The sequence below is a fragment of the Oratosquilla oratoria genome, chromosome 6 (assembly GCF_046742065.1).
Source record: "Oratosquilla oratoria isolate Oo_2021 chromosome 6, ASM4674206v1, whole genome shotgun sequence".
NCBI lineage: Eukaryota > Metazoa > Arthropoda > Malacostraca > Stomatopoda > Squillidae > Oratosquilla > Oratosquilla oratoria.
In genome coordinates this window covers 1,142,341-1,161,750 of record NC_134782.1, presented here as the reverse complement: position 1 = coordinate 1,161,750, position 19,410 = coordinate 1,142,341, and the positions used below count along the sequence as shown (strand labels likewise).

General features: G+C 39.7%; 1 protein-coding gene across 7 annotated transcripts in view; it reads left to right on the top strand.

Annotated features, from left to right (window-relative positions):
• Nucleotides 1-2,491: 2,491 nt before the first annotated feature.
• LOC143026242 (rab GTPase-activating protein 1-like) overlaps nt 2,492-19,410 on the top strand; it is an 87,821-nt gene continuing 70,902 nt past the window's right edge. For 4 of the 7 annotated variants that reach the window (XM_076186309.1, XM_076186308.1, XM_076186305.1 and 1 more), the window contains exons 1-10: nt 2,492-2,558; nt 4,956-5,114; nt 5,590-5,881; nt 6,581-6,788; nt 10,133-10,316; nt 10,754-10,822; nt 13,169-13,321; nt 14,210-14,422; nt 15,335-15,482; nt 16,771-16,895. In XM_076186309.1, coding sequence (XP_076042424.1) covers nt 4,962-5,114; nt 5,590-5,881; nt 6,581-6,788; nt 10,133-10,316; nt 10,754-10,822; nt 13,169-13,321; nt 14,210-14,422; nt 15,335-15,482; nt 16,771-16,895 — 1,545 coding nt within the window. In that variant the 5' untranslated portion in view covers nt 2,492-2,558; nt 4,956-4,961. The remainder of the gene's footprint in view (nt 2,559-4,955; nt 5,115-5,589; nt 5,882-6,580; nt 6,789-10,132; nt 10,317-10,753; nt 10,823-13,168; nt 13,322-14,209; nt 14,423-15,334; nt 15,483-16,770; nt 16,896-19,410) is intronic. The other 3 variants (XM_076186310.1, XM_076186307.1, XM_076186306.1) reach the window with 2 other exon arrangements.

Here is a 19,410-nt window from a genome sequence, read left to right as displayed (position 1 = left end):
GTGCAGATGCCATTTTTGTGGCTGCTCTCTGGATTCTTTCTATTTTCTTTATATTCTTTTTGGTACTGGGTGACCACAATGTCGCCGCATATTCTAGTCTAGGCCTTATCAGTGTGACCAATATTTTTTTAATAATTTCTTCATCCAAATATGTAAATGCCACTTTTATTGATCTTAGCAAGTTGTAGGATTCTCCGACAAGTCGTTTGAGATAATTACACCCAAATCTTTTTCGGTTCTTTCCTTTACCTCCTTGGTTCCAATTCTATATTGTCCTGATTATCTGATATTCTATTTTTACTTTTTACAAATTCCATTATGCTACACTTGTTAATATTAAAGTCCACTTCCCATTTCTGACTCCAGTTCCATACCTTATTCAGGTCTTCCTGCAGTGATTCGCAATCCTTTTCAGTTTTTACTTTCCTTAATAGTTTGGCGTCGTCTGCAAAGAAGCTTATGTAACATTTCACATCACATTTCACATAAGTAGCAAACTTTATTGGAGCCAATACAGATCATTGCGGTACTCCACTGATCACCTCTTTCTAACCTGAATATTTTTCTCTGAGCACTACTCTCATCTTTCTACCGGTCAGGAAGTCCTCCATCCATTTTAGTAGGTTTCCTTGTATCCCTCCTATATATTCCTTTTTTTTTTAAATAACTTTTTGTGTGGTACTTTGTCAAAAGCTTTTTGTAAGTCCAAGAAGGCACAATCAACCCATTCATTCCTTTCTTTCACTATGTCTACTAATCTTGAGTAAAATATATTAAGTTTGTGGTACATGATCTTCCTTGTCTGAACCCAAATTGTCTTGGATTTATTATATCATTGTCTTCCAGGTGCTTTACCCTTCTATTCTTGATGATTTTCTCACAAAAATTGGCTATAGTGCTTGTTAGTGAGACTGGCCTGTAGTTAGTTGGTTCTTCCTTGTTTCCTCCTTTATATATTGGTACGATGTTAGCATTTTTACAGTCTTTTGGTATTTTTCCTTCATTAAGTGAGCAACTTATTATGTTATGTATTTTGTCCGTTAGTTCTTCTTTGCATTCTTTTAGAATCCAATTTGCAATTCCGTCCGGGCCATGTGATTTCCTGACGTTAAGGTTTGATAGATGTTCCATTATTTTTTTTCTGTGTGCGCGCGCGCGTGTGTGTATGTGTATGTTTGACACTTCAATCTCAGACATATTCTTAGTCCATATTCACAGCTCTAAATTAATTCGTAACATTTTCCTTTCGTGTAAATTATACAGTGACCGCAATTCTCTTCGACACTTCCCTGTGTATTAGTCACCTTGCTTGAATCCATCTATCTCTTATTTCTTCCTTCATGGACTTTCTTTTCTACCACTGCCCTATTTTTATTCCATTTGTCATTAGAAATACCCAAGTTGCGCTTCTATTCACACAAATAAGGCTGATCACTTTTACCATGTGCCCTTCCGTTCTTCTACATATCTCAGTCTCTATCACTTCTATGACACCATCTCTTCGGTGCGATTTTGTCCTCAAGGATGGAAACGCCAATTAAGGTTGACAAAATTATTTGTTTTTCTTTGATTATGAACAGTCTCCAGATTCATAAACGCTACATATTTCTTTTCCTCTTCAAATATTTCTTACTCATGTGTATCAGAGTGAACGCTTTGGACCAATGTTATATCTAGAAAATAAAAAGTGTTAGGGTATAAAACTTGTATAAAGTGTTTCGGTCACAAATCGCGCGTCGCTGAACTGCGTTCGAATCCAAAAGCTAATGTTGACTTCTACTTGCCCTGGGTTTACAGGTTTTATTTGAGCTTACGCCCAAGGATTCCATTCAATTTGAGAAGCTCTCTGTGAAAGGATTGAAAAACAAATTGTTATGGAGATGTTAGTGTTTATAAATGGGAATTCTCAATTTTGTGATACTGGAAAATCATGTAGAACAAATTCATACAGAAGATCTTAAACATGATAAACAGCTTTCTACATTTGGATTTTCAGTTTAAGATCATGATTGTATTCAATATATCTTATTTAAGGGTGAAGCTTCATTGACTATGAAACCCTCGCAGATTGTCGCTGGCGTATAAAGAATTGTTGGCGAAAACATCGTAAAAATTAACAATTTGCTTCCATCTGGTCTCTATGCGGCAAATTTGGGCGTATATTGAGGAATAGTAAGGAGTAACAATTCAAAACATTCTACGATAACACTAGGAATATCAAAAAGAGCGGTGTACATTCCACACCCTAGTGTTTACTGCGTAGCTGAATACTTTTATTGCGATGACAAGCGTGTCGCACTAAATGCATGTTAAACAAGTAGAAGGATTACTTCGACCATGGTCGAAATCGAAGAAGGAATAAGGCATTGTGTTGGTTAAGAAGAGGCATGAATTCGAAATGTAAAGGTTTTCAAGGCAGAAATATACCAGTAATAAAACAATTAGATCTATTTTACGATGCTATTTTGTTTATTCCTCAGTGTTTTGGGTGGTTAGACCAGTGGAGATGTTGTTGACAAATGTCAGATGATCGTCCCCGATGTCTGCGTTGTATATAGGTACGAAAAACTTACTTGTCTGTATTTTTAGTACCTGCATTTGTTCAATCATGAATATGGAGCATACAAAAACTAATAAAATAACGACATTTAATTTTGATATGGTGGAAGTTGCCGGTTTGTTAAAGAACCTCAAAGTCTGTAATGCATGACGTTTCGACGAAGAAGGACCGTGATTATTTGAGGATTGATACTGCTGACCAGTGGAGTGGGCACGTATAGTGAATTTTTGGGCTGTAAGGGATATGACAAATGTTACTTCGGTGTCATCATGACATTATGAGCGTATTCCCCATATATATATATTGTGTTAAGTTTGGTGCCGATAGGTGTTACGTTAGTCTATTTCCATTTGTTTGACCGATAATTTTAAAGTTTAGCATTATAGATTTTAGGACTAAATAGAAAATAAAATTGTGGACGATATTGCTTCATAATCAACTTAGAGTTAGAAGGGTACCATGTAAATGTGTATTTGTGATGTGGATTAATAGAAAACATTTGAAGTGTTGGTAATGTAACTAAACTAAAGGTATCTAAATAGCCAGACTTTGAGACTAGGATGTAGGTTTACATAAGATATAATTAACAAAGGTATTTTATTGTTGCATATAATTTATTTGCTGGCAGTTTTACATGTTGAGGAGTGGTTTAATATCTGTTGGACGAATAAGAATGAGCATGTAATGTTCTAAATCCATATTTATTGTTAGTCACGTTTGTTTCTCTGTATACATTACAACAGTTACAGTACAAATAGCAGTGGCCAATGGCAGGTACCCACAAGTATTGTTCATGCAAGATGGACATCAGGGAGAATCGTCTCCCTATTGCCCACCTTCAAAACCCATCAATACTTCTACCTCTGTCTGAAAGGTGCAGCCCTTTGGGGCTGATGCTCAGTCTTTGGACCATGCCCGGCCAATATCTCACTTTATAATTTATTAGCTTTTACTATATTTGCACCATCTTTTCACATAAAGCAATTTAACAAATTGTGGCTGCTCCCTTGCAACTATTATAAGCTGGTGACAGAAATATCCCACACCAATGTAACATAGTCATAGACTGTAGTCCAACACATTTCTTCCAAGAGAGATCTAGGGAAGGGCCTGAAGACTGTTGCCAGCTACTGTAGGGCTGTGGATATCCAGTTAGTGAAACTCATGTAACAGTTGTTATTGTATGGGCAGTAGCATGTTTTTGTCTAATTAATGTGTTTGCAAGTGGTGTTCATTGAAAAAATGAAATTTATCTAGTTGTGAATAGGAATTTTGGAGGTAGGTGTATATTGTACATATCATATGTGCTGTTGCTATGTTGACTTACCGGTATGTGCAGCTTTTAAGTACATTTGACTTAGCTGAGATGGTAAAGTTCCAAGTAAAGTGCAGGAGTAAACTAGAGATTGTTAAGAAAATTCCTGCTGGGGATATCAAAGATACCGAGATCATCTTGGTGGAATAGTAGATTGTAACATACATATTAACCAGGTTGCATTGATAATGTAATTGTAGTTTAAATAAATGTGTCACTGTGCTTCAATACTTTGGTTATAGATGAGATTTCATTGTTTAGAAAATAGTTTAATGTTGCAATTGTTTCTCAAGGAAGGCATATGATTGTTGTGCGGCATTAGAATGTTGTACGCTCACTTCAAATAGTTTATATTTGGAATTAGTCAAATACAGAAAAGATATTTCATGAGATATATACACTAAATAGAAGTAGTGTACTGAAAAAAAACATAATAACTATCAACTCCATCTCTCCCATTCTACTTGGTTGATGTGGTGTTGTAGCTCTTGCATTTTTTTTTTTTTTTTTTTTTTTTTGCTTTAATTGGTGTTGGTTTGATCTTGCATATGAGTATGTATTTGTAGAGGTTGACTGTAATTGTAACCTTTACCAGTGCTAAATATTTTACTAGATTATGTGCAGTTGAACCTCTTACATGGCAGATTCCTGTTATATGTAATATATTCATTTGTACTTGATTTCATGAGTAAATAGCTCAAAAAAAATTATTTGTAATTATTGTAACGTATCATATTTGTATTGTTCATTTCACCATATCACAATTTCATGATGTAGTCAGTGGCATTGATTTAAATTGGGTTGAAAGACACAAGTTAATTGTTTGGTACCTGTAGCAGTAGCTTTTCTACATATTTAGACAGTTTGGAAAATTTTTACATACTTGTACTACAATTTATTCTGCTGATCAAGTTTCTGTTGCATTATACGAGGTTCAACTGTACCTTGTGCTTCAAGAAGGTGAAGGGGAACAGTTTTAGATCTGTGCCATTACTAATTATTTTACAAGATGATATACCTTGTGTTGTGATGAATGCAAAAAGGAACACATTTGAACTTAAGCATTTCTTTTGTAAACAGTTAAGTATGGAAGATAGTTCCAGTCTGAAGTCTAGTGATTCAGCAGGTACGAGTGAAGAGTATGAAATTGTGGAGGGCCTCGCTTGCCAACACTCGGAACCAGAGTTGAAAATCGCCAACAACGGCAATATGGAAGACCTCAAGCAGGAGCTAAGTGAGGTGAGCAAGTTCTCTGCATTAGAATGAGTTATTGAAAATTTACTGAGTTTGTGTTGCTTAGCTGTAGTTACATTGCATAGAAATTAATTTCATTGTGTATTTCAGTTTAAGATTGCTTTGGTATTGCTGATTTCTTTGTGGTATAGATTTTTAAGTTTAGTGTTGTACAACATGTATGGACCAAAATTCAAGTCATGATCCCTTGAAGATGGTATTATACTTTGTCTCTAGTAATATTTAGGCACTTGTGTCCTTGAGAGTATGAAGGTGATAAAGGAGAGATTTAAGGAAGGTAGCAGAAAGGAGAGGTAGTATTAGGTGCCTGAGGACTCTTGTTATCTGCTCTGAGGATGTGGGATTCTAGTCAATGAAACTTCAGGCAATAATCACACTTGTTATTGATAGTGGTTGATTTTCCAGGATATCATTGGGAAGTTCAGGATATAATGCAGTTATTAATGAAGTTCTTTTTCAGGTTATGATTGAGAAGTCTCCGGGAAACACATCTCCAGTCGACAAAGAATTGAAGAACAAACGAAATGAAGCATTTACAGGGCCAGCAAAGTTGAAGGGCAACACCCACATCACACCTACCATAAAACCTCCTCCAGCAACCTGCAACACTGGGACCACAAATACACCAAACATCCCAGCTACAACAGTTAACGAAGTTCAGGACAAAAAGGATTCCAATAAAGAGAAGATAGAAGAGAAGAGGCTTGGGGAAAGTAATCCATCATTCTCAGTCAATACACCAGCAGATGAACGTAAGAATAGTTCAAAATTTGATGCTTTAATTTCTTCAGCATAATTATTTTCTTTTAGAATTTTGTTGTAGCTAATTCCAGACACACTCATCCAGCTGAGAGGTGGCCCCAGATTTGAAGGATTTTATTTCTACTAATCCCTTTGACATGGTAGAATACTTTATAATTTATTTTGAATGAGGCCAGTTGATTTTATTCACATATAGGATGATTTCAAGAATGTAGGAGTTGTGAGGAGTCATTAATCCTTGGAGTATGATGACATAGTTGGTTTTGTTTTGCTTAATTGGAGAATCCACACACTAACAATGGTTTATTGACATAACCTGAGCAATGTGGTTGGGGACAGGGATAGCCCTTCTTCAATGAGGTGCTGAGATGGGAAGGACATAAAATAGATTTTAATGTGTAGAAAGTGTGCTTTGGTTTGGTCACCCCCTTTATAATGAGAGAAAGTCTTTGGTATGTGTGTATAATACTGATTTATTGTACTCAGCTGAGGGACTGCCTTAATACAGATTAGAGTGTATGCTATGCTGACTATGAGCCTATTTGCCCCTGTGCTACATAGATTCATCTTGTGTTTGGCAGAATAAAACATAAAAGATATAATAAGCACAAAATGGTAATAGGCATAGCTTCTTATTTTACGACATCAGTCTTTGGTTCATATATGAAATTGGTTATCTTGTTTTGCAGAGCTGCTGGAGAAATGTAATCTCAATATGGATGGAGGAGGAGAGTATACAATATTTAATCGAGTAGCTTATCTAGGTGCTGCATCAATAAATGCACCTAGAAGTGAATGTGAGATTCAGCGTAACATGGCAATACTCAATGAACAAGAGCAGGAACAAGCAATTGAAGTGTCTGTATCAGTTCCCTCAACTTCAGAGGGCTATGTAATGTAAGTCATTACGTGTTACTATTGTAATAGTACATTATTGTCAGACTGGTGGACCATAGCAGCTTGTTGTGGGTGATATACCATGGAGAGATGATAATGGAAGAGAAGGCAGTAAGAGGAAGATGGGCAGAGTATTTTAGGGAGTTGCTAAATGTGAAGGAGGATAGGGAGGGAAAGGTAGTTGCAGTGGGAAGTGCAAAGAAAATGACCATGATGAGTGAGAAAAATGGATGAGAAATAAGAAAGGATGAAGTGAAGGCAGTTGCTAAGATGAAGAGAGCAGGTAAGGCACCTGGTCTGGATGGATGTCATGCAGAATGTCTGAAAAAAAGAAGATACATTGATAGTGGACTGGCTGGTGAGGTTATTTAATGTTTGTTTAAGAGAGGGTAGAGTGTTGGAGGACTGGAGGAGTGCCTGTATTGTTCCACTTTACAAGGGAAAAGGGGACAAGTGTGAGTGTAGTAGTTTCAGAGGGTTTAGCTTTTTAAGTGTAGTTAGAAAGGCTTATGGGAGGGTCTTGAGTGAGAGGATTAGGAGAGGAACAGAGGGAGTAATTGGTGAGGAACAGTGTGGATTTAGGACAGGTAGAGGCTGCGTAGATCAGATTTTTGTGGCAAGACAAAGATGTGAGAAAGCTATAGGAAAAGGTAAGGATGTATTTTGGGCTTTTATAGATTTGGAAAAGGCTTATGATAACGTAGACAGGAAGGCACTGTGGGAGGTTATGCAGATATATGGGATAGGAGGAAAGCTTTTAGGAGCTGTCAAGAGTGTTTACGAGAGTAGTAGAGGTTGTGTTAGGATTAGAAATAGAGATAGCGAGTAGTTTGAGGTAAAGGTGGGACTTCATCAGGGATGTGTTATGTCACCCTGGCTGTTCACTTTGTACATAGATGGGGTGGTGTGAGAGGTAAATGCAAGGGTGGTGGGTCAGGGATTGGAGATGGTTAAAGAAAATGGAGAAAAGTGGGAGATAAGCCAGTTGTTGTTTGCTGATGACACTGCTCTTGTAGCAGGATCAGGGGAGCAATTGAGGAAGTTGGTGACAGAGTTTGGGAAAGTGTGTGAAAGAAGGAAGTTGAAGATAAATGTGAGTAAAAGTAAGGTGATGAGAATTACAAGGGGTGAAAATGTCAGCAGACTGGAAGTGAGTGTTGAGGGAGAGAGACTGGAGGAAGTGGATAGTTTTAGATACTTGGGTGTGAACATGGCAGGAAAGTGAGGAGTGGAGGGTGGAGGTAGAATATAGATTGAGAGAAGCGAGTAAATGCCTTTGTGGATTAAAAAGTGTAATGAGAAATAGACACCTGGGAATGGGTGCTAAGAGGAGGTTATATGAAGGAATGATTGTGCCAACAGCACTGTATGGGGTAGAAACATGGAGCATAAGAGAGGAAGAGAGAAGGAGTTTGAATGTGTTTGAGATGAGGTGTCTGAGAAGTATGATAGGGGTTACTAGGCTAGAGTGAGAAATGAGGAGGTGAGGAGGAGAATGGGTGGAAAGGGAGTTGGGAGATAGGGTTGATGAAAGAGTATTAGGATGGTTTGGACACTTGGAAAGAATGAGTGAAGAAAGACTAGTAAAAGAGGTGTAGAAGGTGTGAACATGAGGGGACGACCTAGGATGAGATGGATGGGGTAAAAGGAGCTTTGGGGAAGAGGGGAATGTCTGTTGAGGAAGGACAGAAGATAGGGGTGAATGGAAAATGGTTTTGTATTGATGATGTTGTGATCCATGAGGTGGAATGGGTGGGGGTTGAGGGGAGAGGGAGCATGTGTGAGAAATAGCCCAAAGGGATTTCTCCCCATCTCCTTTTCTGCATGAGGGGATGGAGAGGGGGGGTTGCCGATTTGATGAAGCGGCCTTGCTGTGGATGTGCTATGTCTTGTGACACTGCTTCTGACCCAGGGCAGTGGACAAGATGCAGGAATGACCTGTCATCCAGGAGGTGCCAAGATAAGAGGGAGGGAAGGGGATGTAGGGGAGTGGAGTGTGATAGGGATGGAATGGGTGGAAGTGGTTTTTATGCCTTTTTTTTTGGCTACCTCCCTTGTAAGGGGGAAAAAACCTTTGGTATATGTATGTACTATGATTTGCATTACATACATATACCAACAGGTTTTTCCCTCATACAAGGGAGGTAGCCAAAGTCAAAGGTATAAATCCATTCCCATCTATTTCATCCCTACATACTCCACTCCCATTCACCACCCCTCCCTCTTTTCTTGGCTCCTGGATGACTGGTCATCCCTGCATCTCACCCACTGCCCTGGGTCAGAAGCAATGTAGCAAGACACACATCCACAGCAAGGATGCTTCATTTACTCAGCAACCCCCCCCTCTCTGTCCCCTCATGCAGGAAAAGAGAAGATGGGGAGAAATCCCTTCAGACTGTGTCAACAATTCATACATACTTCCTCACCTCCCAACCCCCACCCACTCCCTTCCATGCATCATAGCATCATTCATACACAACCATTCTTCACTCATCCCTATCTTCTGTCTTCTCCCTTCCTCAATGGACATTACCGTCTTTCCCAATGCCCCTTGACCCTATCTGTCCATCTCTTCCTTGGTCGCCCCCTCATGTTCACTCCCTCCACCTCTAGCTTCCACACCTCTTGTACTAATCTTTCTTCATTCATTCTTGCCATGTGTCCAAACCATCCCAATACTCTTTCATCAACCCTATCTCCCAACTCCCTTTCCACCCCCACTCTCCTCCTCATCTCCTCATTTCTCACTCTATCCAGCCTTCAGTAAAGTGCTGTTGGCACAATCACTCCTTCATATATTCTCCTCTCAATATCCATTCCCAATTGTCTATTTCTCATTACACTTTTTAACCCCCAAGGCATTTACTTGCTTCTCTCAATCTACATGCTACCTCCACTCCTCCCTTTCCTGCCCTATGTGCCCCCAAGTATCCAAAGCTATCCACTTCCTGTAGTCTTTCTCCCTAAATCACTTCCGATTTGCTGCCATCCTCCATGTCAGTGGAGAGTAGTTTAGAATGGATGATAAATTGACACTGTACAGAGTGATTTTTTCCTGTCTGTTTTGTAAATCCTGGAGTGGATTATTGGGGAGAGGGTTGCCATGTAATGAAACAGTGGAGTTATATCAGTGGAGAGAATTATGGAGAAAGTGTAACATCCACCATGAGTTTTACTAATATAGAATATGATTTTAAGAAGTAAATTCTGAATAATTACTTTTATCTTTATTTGCAGCACAAATATTGTTTCATTTGAACTTCAGGGGCAGTGTCTTGAAATTTTGTTAGAATGTATTTATAGAAATTTTGAAGATTTTTGACTTTCCCTATCATTTCTTTTAGCATATATGATGCTGCCACTTCTCAAGAGATGACAAGGTTCAAGATCCATAGAATTCTGTTTTGTGCTCGAGGGAAAGCAGACACCCCTGAGGCACGATGCTTTGCCTTCACCTGTTCTCATGGGGATACCCAGGAAACTGCAATCTTCCAGTGCCATGTATTTCGATGTCAGATTCCAGAAGCTGTAAGTGATGTATACATTTTTATCTCACAATTAGTTAGCTGTTACCTGCAGATTGAAAGAGCAAGGCATAGGAGAGAAAAAGCCTCATTCATATATGCCCCATGCCGCAAGGTTAAGGTCCGGGCTAGAAATAAAGAAAGAAATAAAAATTACACATCCATTTCACTCCTTCCCATTCAGACCATGTAATGATTCCACTTCATAACATTTCCAGTAATACAGCTGGTTGATCCCTGTTGTACATCTCATGGAACTATGGGTGTGCCGATTCCATTTTTATTACTGGTGCCAATGCCGATTCCTACTTACCATTAATTGCTGATGTCAGTGCCGATTCCTATTCACTCTTAGTTGCCGATGCTGATTCCACTTTTTATAATTACGGTATATCAATTGTAATATAAAGTGATTTAACTATGATTTTTACTTGTATCTAGGCACCTGGTCTGGATGGATGCCATGCAGAATGTCTAAAAAAAGGAAGTACAGTAATGGTGGACTGGCTGGTGAGGTTATTTAATGTTTGCTGGAGAGAGGGTAGAGTACCGGAGGACTGGAGGAGTGCCTGTATAGTTCCACTTTACAAGGGAAAAGGGGACAAGTGTGAATGTAATAGTTTCAGAGGGATTAGCTTGTTAAGTGTAGTTGGGAAGGCTTATGGGAGGATCTTGATTGAGAGGATTAGGAGAGGAACAGAGGGAGTAATTGGTGAGGAACAGTGTGGATTTAGGACAGGTAGAGGTTGTGTAGATCAGATCTTTGTGGTAAGACAAATATGTGAGAAAGCTATAGGAAAGGGGAAGGATGTTTTTTGGGCCTTTATGGATCTGGAAAAGGCTTATGATAGGGTAGACAGAAAGACACTGTGGGAGGTTATGCAAATATATGGGATAGGAGGAAAGCTTCTAGGAGCTGTCAAGAGTTTTTATGAGAGTAGTAGAGCTTGTGTCAGGATTAGAAATGAAGAGAGTGAGTGGTTCGAGGTAAAGGTGGGACTTCGTCAAGGATGCGTTATGTCACCCTGGCTGTTCAACTTATACATGGATGGGGTAGTGTGAGACGTAAATGGAAGGGTTGTGGGTCAGGGATTGGAGATGATTAAAGAAAATGGAGAAAAGTGGGAGGTGAGCCAGCTGTTGTTTGCGGACAACACTGCGCTTGTGGCAGGATCGGAGGAGGGATTGAAGAAGTTGGTGACAGAGTTTGGGAGAGTATGTGATAGAAGAAAGCTAAAGATAAATGTGGGTAAAAGTAAGGTGATGAGATGTGCAAGGGGTGAAAGAGGCAGTAGACTGGAAGTGAGCATTAAGGGAGAGCGACTGGAGGAAGTGGATAGTTTTAGATACTTGGGTGCAAATGTGGAGTGAAGGTGGAGTAGAATGTAGATTGCGAGAAGCGAGTAAATGCCTTGGTGGATTAAAGAATGTAATGAGGAATAGACATTTGGGAATGGATGCTAAGAGGAGACTGTATGAAGGAGTGATTTTGCCAACAGCACTGTATGGGGCAGAAACATGGAATTATAAAAGAGGAAGAGAGAAGGAGTTTGAATCTGTTTGAGATGAGGTGTCTGAGAAGTATGATGGGGGTCACTAGGCTAGATAGAGAGGGAAATGAGGAGGTGAGGAGAAGAACAGGGGTGGAAAGGGAGTTGGGAGATAGGGTTGATGAAAGAGTATTATGATGGTTTGGACACATGGAAAGAATGAGTGAAGAAAGACTAGTAAAAGAGGTATGGAAGGCAGATGTGGAGGGAGTGAACATGAGGGGACGTCCTAGGATGAGGTGGATGGATGGGGTGAAGGGGGCTTTGGGGAAGAGGGGAATGTCTGTTGAGGAAGGATGGGAGAGGATAGAAGACAGGGGTGAATGGTGAATGGTTGTATATGGATGATGTTGTGATGCATGAGGTGGAATGGGGGGTGAGGTAGTATGTGTGAGCAAGATTTGACGCAGCCCGAAGGGATTTCTCCCTGTTTTCTCCTTTTATGCATGGGGGGACGGAGAGGGGGGGTCGCCGATTTAATGAAGCGTCCTTGCTGTGGATGTGCTGTGTCTTGTGACACTGCTTCTGACCCAGGGCAGTGGACAAAGTGCAGGGATGACCCGTCATCCAGGAGGTGCTAAGATAAGAGGGAGGGTGGAGGAGTGTGGAGTGTATTCAAGGATGGAATGGGTGGGAATGATTTTATTCCTTTTCCTTTTTGGCTACCTCCCTTGTAAGGGGGAAAAAGCCTTGGTATATGTATGTATGTACAAATATTTTTAAACCGGCATCACTAAGCATAATTAATTAGTGGTTTTATTCTATAAGCCAGTAGTACATAATCACTAAAACAATACATAAATGCATAAAACAAAAAATTTAAATAATACTTTTTATTATGTTGTTGATGAACAACAACTTATTAGACAAAACAAACCTTAATATAAACTTTAAAAACACTAATAAAATACATGTGATATTATTTATAAAGATGCCAGATGTTCTTAATTTAGCAATTTTTAAGACTAAAGTCTTACAAAAATTGTATTTTTGAAAACGAGAACTATTAATCCAAAATGCATAATGTATTGGTATATACTTACTTGTCAAAATACATAATTTTTTTTTATAAATTATTCATTTAGCTATAAATTGCTGCAGAGTAAGTGGGAGTAAATCCATCCACTGATTTTTTGCACGCTATTATTTTAGGTCATCTATGTGTATGAGTTCTTTGATGGTATGTTCAAATTTTGGGAAGGGGAAGTCATTCACACAGTTGGGGGTGGGTAAGTCATTTATAGATTTTCTTCAGTAATTTTCATTGTTATTATTTATTTTTTTCACTGCTATTTTTCTTTACCAGGTGGCAAGAGTATTAGGAACTTTTGCAGCAGCTTTCCGTCGAGTGCCAAAGAGCAAGTGGAAGAAGGAGGAGGAGCAGAACCAGGACAAACAGCATGCCAAACATGAATATCTCTTCGACATATCATTAGAGGTCAAGGAGGAGGATAGCAAGGTGAGATGGCACAACTTACATCTAGCATTGTAGTTTGTTTTTTTTTCCTTTCTAAAGAAGAGGATAAATAAATTGGTCTAAGTGATGAAAGGGTAGCTATCTCATCGAGACTGCTTTCTTTATGACCAAAATTATCACACATTAACAACTTGAATCTAGTGATATTCATAATAATTTTGTTCTGGCTGATAATGGTAGTCTAGTGAGATGGATATCAGAGAATCATCTTTCAGTCAATTGTCTTTAAATCCTATCATCACCTCCATCTTGAAATATAGTGGCACTCAGCCTCTGAACTTGGTGGGGGGGGGAATGTGAGGAGCCTTGCCAGGAGGGATGTAGCTGCAGCTGAAGCCGTCACCTTTGCTCTGTGCTTGGACTGTTGGGGCAGGTAACAGGCACTGCTGGGGATTGGAGAGAAGTGTGGGATTCAAACCCATAACTAAGCAAGTCTGAGACCAGCACACTTCTAATTATGCCACCAGAACAAAAGTGCATAGATTAAAGATACAAACTGTGGATGAAGGCTGTGCTTCCAGAAAGTATTGTGTCATATATATTATTTTTGTTCGTCTTGTAAGAAGCAAGCTGCTCAGGCGAGGGTTCGAATCCCAGTAGGAGTTTATTTCCATATATATATATATATATATATGTATATATATATATATATATATATATTTGTATATATATATATATATATATATATATATATATATATATATATTCATAGTGAAGGCAGGAAGGAATGATGGGATGAGTGAAACGGGATTGAAAAGGGTAATTATTTCTTTCTTCCCTTGTTTAGCCACCTTGGGTTGCAGAAAATGGCATGCAGGTTGAATAGAAAGTTTTTAAGTTAATTTATTTTTGTTTGTTTTTCTTTCCCAGGGCAACTTCAGCCATGTACCTCGTGACAAAGAATTTTTCAAGCTAAGAAGTAATGTGGAGAGACAGTTGGTACTCACAGTTAATCCAGCCCCAGATAGTACTAACCATAGCACCACTAGTAATCACCAAGAATTGGTTATTGAGAGATGCTTTGGTCTCCTTGTAGCCCCAGGCAGGAGAGTCAAGCATGCAGACATGCACCTACTAGAGATGGTGAGTTATTTTATTGTTAAGGTTGTTAGTATACTCACAGATGAGAATTATTCAGCTTAATTGTTTTGTTATTTATTTATATATATACACACCCAGGAGGTGCTAAGATAAGAGGGAGGGTGGAGGGGGTGTGGAGTGTATTTAGGGATGAAATGGGTGGGAATGATTTTATGCCTTTTCCTTTTTGGCTACCTCCCTTGTAAGGGGGAAAAAGCCTTGGTATATGTATGTATGTATGTATATATACACACACACACAACTTGTGGTGCAGTTGGTAGAGTTCCTGGCTGCCACTACAGCAGTCTGGGTTTGAATCCTGCCCAGGGCCGAAATAATTTCAGTATCGCTGCGATGCAGGTTGTTACTCCAACTCATGGGCGGGGAGTTGGGTGTGTCTGTGCGTGTAAGGTCATAGCATTACCCATAGATCAGTGATATACAAGCTCTAAGCTTGTTTATTTTTCTTGCTGTAGCCTTACTGCATTGCTTCTGACCCAGAGCAGTGAGCTGGATACAGGGACAACTTGTCATCTATAAGGAGCTAAGATGAGAGGGAAGAAAGGCTGGTAGATTGGAGTGAAATGGGTGGGGGATGGGTATTTGCCTTTTGACTTGGCTACCTTCCTTATAAGGAGGAAAAAGCCTTTGGTAAACAGGTTTATTTATTTATGTATTTATTTTATTTTATTTTATTTTTTCTCTCTCAAAGAATGCTGCATGACTGATCTGTAGGGAAATAACTTAAGTCCCAAAATTATTGACTTTATAAAACTTATTGTCAGCATTCCATATGGGGAAGAATGAATAAACAGAGATAATAAGGATATCTGAGCAAGTAGTAAAATAGAAAATGAGGGAAGAAATTTCAGTTTGGTCAATTTATTTTTGGCCAAATTGTGCCTTCCATTTCAGGTGTCCATGGGGAGCAATGGAGGTGATGGTAAAAACTACATCATATCAGGTCAGTGGGACCCCTCTGATCCCGTCTTTGAGGTCCTGAATCAGGAGACACCCAAGGACATGAGAGTCTTCATGACTGTGGCCATTGATCTTGTCATGCGTAAGTTGAAGCATTTCCTATACTTTCAGATTTATTATTTATCATACACCCTATACTACCATTAATTATGTAAGTGAATTCAGCAGCTTCACCCCACAGATCATTGTGATCATGTAATCTTATGCAAAGATGATGATGATGATATGATGATGATTATGTGGTTTAAAGTCACAAACTACCTCCTATCTATCTATCTATATCTCTCACCTCTCTCTCTTTCCCCTCTCTCTCTCTCTCTCCTCTCTCTCTCTCCCCCCCCCTCTCTCTCCCCCCCCCTCTCTCTCTCCCCCCCCTCTCTCCCCCCCCCCTCTCTCTCTCTCTCTCTCTCTCTCTCTCTCTCTCTCTCTCTCTCTCTCTCTCTCTCTCTCTCTCTCTCTCTCTCTCTCTCTCTCTCTCTCTCTCTCTCTCTCTCTCTCTCTCTCTCTCTCTCTCTCTCCTTCCTTTCTCTCTCTCTCCTTCCTTTCTCTCTTCTGTCTCCCTGTATCCTTTCTCTTTCTCTCTCTCTGGCTCCTCTGTTTCTTCTCTCTGTCCTCTCTCTCTTTCTCTCTGTGTCCTCTCTCTCTTCTCTCTGTGTCCTCTCTCTCTGTTTCTCATCTCTTGTCTCTCTCTAGTCTATCTTGTCTTGTTTCTTTCCTTTCTCCTCTTTCTCTGTGCCTCTCCCTCTATCTCTGTACCTCTCACTCTGTCTCTGTTTTTTCTCCCTCTCTCTCTTTCTCTCATTCTTTCTCCCTCTCTCTCTTTCTCTCATTCTTTCTCTCATTCTTTCTCTCATTCTTTCTCTCATTCTCTCTCTCTCATTCTCTCTCTCTCATTCTCTCTCTCTCTCTCTCTCTCTCTCTCTCTCTCTCTCTCTCTCTCTCTCTCTCTCTCTCTCTCTCTCTCTCTCTCTCACTCTCTCTCTCTCTCGCACTCTCTCTCTCTCTCGCACTCTCTCTCTCTCTCTCTCTCTCTCTCTCTCTCTCTCTCTCTCTCTCTCTCTCTCTCTCTCTCTCTCTCTCTCTCTCTCTCTCTCTCTCTTTCTTTCTTTCCCTCTCTGTCTGTGTCTCTATCTCTCTCTCTCACTGTCTGTCAGTCTCTCTCTCTTTATCTCTGTCCCCCTCTCCCTCTCTGTCTGTCTGTCTGTCTTTCTGTCTGTCTCATTTGCTTCCATCATCTTCCCCGCTACTCTCCCTTTTTTTTTCCACTCCACTTAAATAAGCCAATTGCTTTTGGAAAGTCTCTTCAAATTTATAATTTATCATCATTGTTTTATTTTTAAATCTCTGTTCACTTCTTTCATTTCCAACAGGAGGTATCCAGGAACCAGTTCGTTTTGTAATCGAAACTAAAGTACGTGTGTATCCACAGAATGAAAGGTTCTGGTATTTTAGCAAGAAACCTCTTATTCATCTCTTCTCACTCAAACTAAAACAGGTAAGATCTTTTAGAGTTTCAATGTAGGGATCATTGTACTTGTACTTATTAACAAAATTTTCTCTTAAGTTTCATTTTCATGTGGGATATTTTAAATTAAGGCTTTGTTATTGAATGCCACAATGAATAGCTTGTTGAAGTCTGCACATCTATATTTTTTTTAATGGAGATGTAGACCAGAGATGTTACAATTAGAGTGCCCTAAATTGAACAGAAGTTCTGTTGCAATAGTTACCCATCCTCCTCCCTGTAGCCCCACAGGGCACATTCCTAAAAAAAGTAAAGGCATAAGAGGGTCTAGGAGTTTTCCAACCAGCACCCTAAGGTTTGGATCTTTTAAAGTGCATGGATGTGGTACAGATGAGAGTAAAAGGGAAGAGATAGGTAGTATGTTTGTGAGAAGAAAGATGGATGTGCTGTGTCTTGTGACACTGCCTCTGACCCAGGGCAGTGGACAAGATGCAGGGATGACCCGTCATCCAGGAGGTGCCAAGATAAGAGGGAGGGTGGAGGGGAGTGGAGTGGAGTGTATTTAGGGATGGAATGGGTGGTAATGTTTTTTATGCCTTTTTCTTTTTGGCTACCTCCCTTGTAAGGGGGAAAAAACCTTTGCTATATGTATGTATGTATGTAGGGGAAGGTGGGGTAAGACGGACCCCTTAAGAAAGAAATGGGTCTAGAAGCCACATTTTGATATTTTTTTAATGTTTTAGGGGTTGTGGTGGTACTTTGGGGTCTTATGATTCCAATACGCAACCTAGGCACGGTTATTTGAGGAAAAAAATTAAACTATGATTAAAATAAAAAAGGTAACTTTTATTGTTTCCGAAAAAAAATGATGGGTTAAGATGGACCCCAGGGGTCCGTCTTACCCCGTCATTTTTTTGGGTACTTCCTAAGGGTTCATCACAATCCTCGACCAAAAAATAAGAAAAGAGATCCCTCCTGGAATAAATGACAAAGAAAACCCTTCTTTCAGCATCCTTTACCATCATACATTTGCTTCTGTGCCCATTTTACATCTACAGGGATACTTTATAGTGCTATATTATGCCAAATTGCCTGATCATTCCTTGCATAGATCACAAATAAAACACTCAATATCATCCTCATCATCCAGTATCCCTGCACATTGCTCGTGTGCCCATCGTTTATAATTGTAACAGCAAACCCACCCTTCACCTCTTTTAGAATTTCCAAACTTGTCACTGCAGTACTGGCAGACAGTTCCATCTCCCTCTTCACTCTCGCTACTGCTTTCATGAAGCCAGGATGGTCCAGCTTTTTCTTGTTGAGTTTTTGGTTTTATTTTCCTTTTTTCACATTGTAGTTGCTTTTTATTTTTGGCTTCTATTTTTTTTTTTTTTTTTTTTTCTAGACTGACCTCTTTTTCTTTTTTCTTCTGAACTTCTGTCTCGAGCTCATTCTTGTATGGGGATCCTGTCATTCTTGTATGGGGATCCTGTCATGTTGAGGGGTCCCCCTTGAGTCCTAGGTCTTTTCTTTTGTGTCGTTATGGTCACCTTTGGCAAGGGAACAATTTCCTTGGGTGAACTACCTGGCCTGAACAGACTTGGTTTTTCAGGAACAGGAACAGCACGTGGGTTTTCCGATATGTCAGCTACTTCCAGTTCAGGTTCATCCTCAGTGACCATGATAGGAGGGGCGACATGGTCGTTCAGATCTTCCTCTTCCTGATCAGCATCTAATGGAGAGTCTGTTGGGTGTGCAGGTAAAAATGCAGCTTCTCCGAAAACATGCTTATTCAATGGGCAGATACTGGTTTTCTTAAACCCATTAATGGCTGTGTTTGGAACAGCATCATGGAGATAGGCCTCACCAAACAAAGCACTTATTTTGTAGATTGTCACAAGTCTGCCAGGATTGTTTCTGAGGAATGTTTCAACAGCCCTCACATAGTAGGCATTCAGTGGTTTCATAAATGAAATATCCAGTGGCTGCATTCGGTGACTGCAATGTGGTGGTAAAACAACAATCGTGACATAATTATCCCTGGCAAGATTGATAACATCAAGATTCTTGATATGGGTCATGTGTCCATCCATAATCAGCAATACTGGATCATTCACTGATGGCTTGGTGTGGGCAAGAAAGTGCTGAAACCATTCTGTAAAAATAGGGAGCTGCATCCACCCAGATGGATGACAGGCAAATCCGGTTCCTGGTGGAGCACCATCCTTTAGTTCTTGCTTCATACGAACCCATGGAAAGATGAGGAAATTCCTTGGAGGCTGCTTTCACACCCATCTTTTTTTCTTTAACTGCAGATATTGCATTCTGCATTGCTTCTGTATTCCATCCCCCTCTATTACTTATCCTCATGTATTTCCAGGGCATCTACAAGAAAAAAAAAAGAAAATGCTAAGTGTTTGTAAAATATTTAGAGTATGGGGTGAGATGGACCCCTCGGGGTCCATCTCACCCCATACGTAAATATTCGCATTATGCATTTTTTAATAAAACATCTATGTTTGATATATCATTTTATGGCACA